At 34.8% G+C, this 5,479-nt stretch overlaps 1 protein-coding gene across 1 annotated transcript; it reads left to right on the top strand.

The window, feature by feature from the left end:
* The first annotated feature begins 1,088 nt into the window (after nt 1–1,088).
* On the top strand, nt 1,089–2,605 carry LOC122814826 (cell wall protein DAN4-like). Its single transcript, XM_044087120.1, has one exon. It carries the CDS (start codon nt 1,109–1,111, stop codon nt 1,751–1,753), a length of 645 nt encoding a protein of 214 aa, XP_043943055.1. The 5' UTR covers nt 1,089–1,108; the 3' UTR covers nt 1,754–2,605.
* Nucleotides 2,606–5,479: the final 2,874 nt, after the last annotated feature.

Below are 5,479 nucleotides of genomic sequence, written 5' to 3'. Positions count from 1 at the left end.
TTGTCCACAAATGGCAAGTATGTAAACATTACAAGTTGAGAGTGAAGACTGAAATCTGTTAGCCTCTCTTGTAGTGTCCAAAGCCTACTCCTAATGCATCGAATGATGAGGAATGGAAGGGAAACACTTTTTAAGCTATTTTTGTTAGAAGACAATGTAATTATTATCCTCTCTTTCTGCTTTACTCTACAGACATAAGTGGTTTGTTTGTGCCCTGTTTTCTAAATCATCAGCCTTTTGGAAAAGAAAGGTGTTTTGCTATAGAAAAAAGCTAGGGTGTGACTTCATTGTCTGGACCAGTAGTCCATATCCAGTGTGCCACACTCAAAATCTGAAATCTTAACTGAATTTTGATTCAGCAACTCCAGTATGCTTTTTTAACTTCAGTTCCATCACTGACCTTGGTGATTTTCGATTTGAATGGTCTCAGTAGCTTAAATGGCATTACGTAGCTCAGCTGATTGAGATGAGAACTCCAGTGACATGGGCAGTGCAGGAAATGTCTCGTGTACTTTATTGTCATCAGGTACACTGTCTGACGTAACAGCTAGTTTTTGCAAATAGGTTCATAGGTTCATAGATGTTTACTAGACTAATGAACACAAAAGCCATTTTAAGCCTAGCCATGCATCCTGAATCTCTAACAAGTTCCGATAACCTGGATAAGTGAAATGTGGCTGTCCATACATACACACAGTGGTCTTTTTATCCATTCAGGTGTAATCTCAGGTGTCAGCTGTGTTACTGGCATTTTGTATATCAATTCTGTTAATCTACTGTTGTTTATCAGGTAGGTGTAATAGACATCTATCAGACCATTTTTGCATAGGGTACATAAACAGAGTATGTAGCAAAGAAAATGATGTGAAAAATTAGCAATAACATTCTAAAAACACTGCTGCATAAAGACAAATTAGGAGTTTTTCTTCTTTTCCGCAAACCAATGTACTTATTTGTTTGCAAGACAGTAGTTTAAGAGCATGGTTCCTGCAGTGTCTTTCATATGACATTTCTATGGCAAAAACACCATAGAAAAAGAAGTGGTCACCCTAATTACTGATCTGTTTTTGTTTTTGCATTAGATATAAACGTATAACGACAAACGAAGATGCCTTGCTCCTGGCTTCTGCTTTCTTGGCTAGTTTCCTTAGTGATAACAACAGTCATCTCTACTGACACCACTACTGATATCACAACAACAACTGCAAGCAACAGCTACAGCCCAACTACAGTGGCATCAGCAACATCCTCAACTACTATGGGCAGCACCACTCAGACAACCAATACTTCCATGTCAAATGTGGTAAACAGTGGGATGACTACAGTTACTAGTGCAAACTCAAGTAATACTTCACCTACAGTTACTAGTGGAAACTCAAGTAATAGTACACCTACAGTTACTAGTGGAAACTCAAGTAATAGTACACCTACAGTTACTAGTGGAAACTCAAGTAATAGTACACCTACAGTTACTAGTGGAAACTCAAGTAATAGTACACCTACAGTTACTAGTGGAAACTCAAGTAATATTACAACTTCAGTTGCTGATGGAATCTCAAGTAATATTACAACTTCAGTATCTACTACTTTAACACAGGCAGTCCAGAATGATATCACATCCAAAACATCTTCCAAACCAGCACCAAATAGGGCTTCTCAGGATATCTTACCCCCAGCCCTTTCCTTTTTTTTAGGTTTTGTGCCTCTTCTATGCATTCAACTTGACTGGCTACATTTACATAGTGGCTACTGAGAGACAAAGGACTAAGTCAGAAATAGGTGGCTATATACAGCATTTCTTGGCAAGTGAAACGCAGAAACATACTAGTCATACTGATGTAGCAGAGTAATTCCACTTCTGAAATTATTTTGGTGTTTTCTGTAAACATTTTGCAGAATTCAAACAAAAAATATTCTGTCAGAGACCAGATAATTACATTTTACTGACTGTATAACCCATCACTGATTAGCTTTCAGTTTTGCAGAAAATGAGTTTAGAGTTTATGTAAACTGACAACCATTGTTCATGGCTAATATTCACTGATAACCTGCTAACTTTATGCTTGTAATAGAATTCCACAAAGGTGAGTAAAATTCCCAGGATTCCAAAGGCCCACAGCTATAAAAGAATTTACAAAATTTAAAGAATTTTAAATTAAATATACATATATATTCTTTACAGGACAATTATAAATTGACATACTGTGTATACACATAAGGGAAGGGTTTTCTTTTCTGCCTTTTAATTCATTTTGCAAGAGAAGGTGTTGTAAACAGAAAGGCCAAACACCAGGGATAACTAAGCATCCAGAAAGTGTATTATATTTATTTGGTGCACCACTTTGTAGGACGTAAAAAAATTTTCAGTGCAATAAGGTTCTTGATTATTATTTTTTTCATGTTGTTGTAACAATAAACTTACTTGCAATCACATTTTTTAACTAGCAGGATGAGGGTTCTAGTCTCAGTATGAATGAAAGTCACACCTACAACACTGGAATCTAAGTAAAGCATAAATGGGAGCTGCACTAATATCAGGGTATGCTGTATCGTTTAGAGGCTTTTTCTAAATGTACTGGTACTGTCTTGGTGATTGTAAAAGCACTACAGGTGTTACTCAAAAACAAAAAGTAACTATCCATAGTGTAACTATTAATGTTACTTTCTCTTTGTCAAGTGAAATATCGTTTTAGGTACTTGATTATAAAGGGCATAAAACAATGGTTGAGCGTTATGTAATTTAGGCTGTAAGGGGTGTGAAACTGAAATATCTAAAGCTTATAAAGCTAATTTTAAGGCAGCTACATCACAGTTTTTAAATTCCATGGTTTCTTGGTAAATATTCCCCTTGCCAAAAAAGAGCATGACATTTCTGGCTTGCAGGTTAATGATGGCACCTTTACTGGCCGCTGCCATGTATTTTGCCACTTCAACACCAGTTTTAGCACTGTATGTGTGTAAAGAGGTTTCAGGGAAGGGACTATATAAATGCAAGTAAGGATACTTCACTTACAGGTGTGTTTTGCTGAAGAAAAAGTACATTAAATATTGATTGTGTGTTTGCAAAAATCTAAAAACTATCAGATGACACTTCCTACACAATGTGTCTCCTAGATTTTGTGTTGCCATTTTTCTAATTCTATAGTAAATGAGTTTTGTGCAACTATTACATATTGTTATCATGTAAACTGCAAATAAAAATGAGACATCCATTCTACAAAAACTGTATAAATAGATACTTTGATATAATGAACATTGATTCATGCATTGCTGATTCATTCACATTAATTACTGTTTGTTAACTATCATATCTTTCTTTTCAGAAATGCTGTTGTTTATGTTTAAAAAATTGTATTTTTCTGGGTTTGTTTTTCCAATAACTATGTCCATGGTGTTATCTATAGCACTTTACTTATGAAAAGAAAATCATATCAGAGATACAATAAAATATATTCTGTCATAGCTGAGAATTGTACTGTATAAAAAATAAACTATGAGTGATCGCACAACACCCAGCCTATGCTTCAGTTATGATGCAGAATGATCATTAGATTTCTTTTTACCCTAGTAATTGTTTGCTTTTACTTTCAAATGCTGCTCGTGTTAGAAAAAATAAAAGTGATGCCTTGTAAAGAACAAAATCTGCATCTGATGAAGTCATAACTATACAGGATGGAAGTACACATTCTAAGTTGTACTTTTGTCCTTGTGTAGCTATAAGAAGTTTGGAATAGGGCCTTCAGTTTTCACATATTTTTTGTTTTATTTATTTTTATAATTAACATATTTCTATACAGCAAAATTAAAAACAAAGTAGATTTACTGGTTAAGATCTCATATGACCACATATTAAATTCTCATATCTGCATGTTCTAAAGCAAATATACATTATTATTTATATGGTACATCTTTCAGGTTGTTAATAGACCCAGTAAGCATAAGCACGTTTTCATATGGGACCCTTTTATGTGGGATCCTACCACTGGCCAAAGTGTGTCAAGATGTAAAATAAATAATAAATATACAAACTGAATAGTACGTTTAACAAGCATAAAGAATGGCAGCCATTTGTTTTCTTAATATCTGAGGGCCAAGGCAGTCCAGGCTCATTTTTCAGTGGGCATTACCTGTACATTTGTTCTCTAATCAGGCTGACAATGTATGGTTAGCCATTCTCCAATATACTATTCTATAATCAAAGTACTATGCTATAACTAGTAACATGTACATTACTTACATTGTATTATTTTATATTATACAGAACAAAACCACTTTTTGGAATCCTACTCTGAGTAAAGCTCCATTTTGTTTTTGCTGTATAAAATGAGCAAGATTCAGTGACATAACCCACATTTCATAGAAACAGTACACTGGCAAATGCAGAAAAATGCAGGGAAAGTCAGATCCTAGTTCAGGCAGAACTGCAGAATACAGCTAGTGGAATACACAACAGGAAGGCAGATGCAGAGTGTAAGATCTTGGCTGTTACACTTTATAAATAAAAGAGATGAATATGAGGTGATGCTCTGCTAGACTGCAGACTTTACCTTTGTCAACATACAGTACCAAAAGTGAACCCTAAAGGCAGAAGGTAATCTATTTTGTTGATAATTAAGTGCTTTCATACTTTTAAAGTTCTTCAGAACAGAACACAAGGGAACAGTACTGCCCTTAAAGCATTCATTACTTGTTCTTGTATCTTTCGACTTTTCCCAGTTAAACACCACATTGCTTAAAGTATTACCGAACTGTCAAAACAATAAGATGTTTTATTTCACTTCTCAGTAATAAACAGTCTGTTACCCATTAAGTAGGCACAGTGTATTTCTCATATCTATTTTCTCCATATGGTTTAATTCTTTGTCATTTCTACTCCACAAAGTTGCTGGAACATTCCTAGGAGCATTTATTCCTGGCAGCACTGATGGATCTAGTAAAGACTGCAGGCTAAGGAACAAACATTCAAACTGTTTAAGCAGATCGTCAGACTGAGTATCTCCTAAATCATACTATAACTGGGCATATCCACAATGAAACATCTTGTCATTGTACCAAGATCTAGTGTGTCAAATGAAGCAAAAACCAGTGAAATGTTCACTATATAAACTATGTGGAATTGGATTTCATGTTTTTCTAACATTTACACATAAAGACTTTCTGAACCTTTGGTTTTACATGGCAATTAGAATAAGCAATTTACTCAAGGACAACTTCAGATTGCTTTGTTTCAGACATGGACTTTTGAGCATTTGTGTAAACATTATGTATACTCTTTGTTAAGATCTAGTCTGAGCACCATACTTTAATTATTTTTATACTTTCTTCACATTTGTACATCTCATTGTTAGGTCATTGCTTTTCTGCACTTTTACCTCATGCACCAGTTAACCTGAATGCAGTCTCAATACAAACTGTGCCCTGGCATAAGTAATTTTAGGACTTTACTCCACCATATACAACCATTCATAAACACTGTGTA

Source organism: Protopterus annectens, chromosome 11.part0 (genome assembly GCF_019279795.1).
Source record: "Protopterus annectens isolate FY-2018-M chromosome 11.part0, PAN1.0, whole genome shotgun sequence".
Lineage (NCBI taxonomy): Eukaryota > Metazoa > Chordata > Ceratodontiformes > Protopteridae > Protopterus > Protopterus annectens.
The sequence above is the reverse complement of the archived record's forward strand: the minus strand, read 5'-3'. Positions and strand labels throughout refer to the sequence as shown.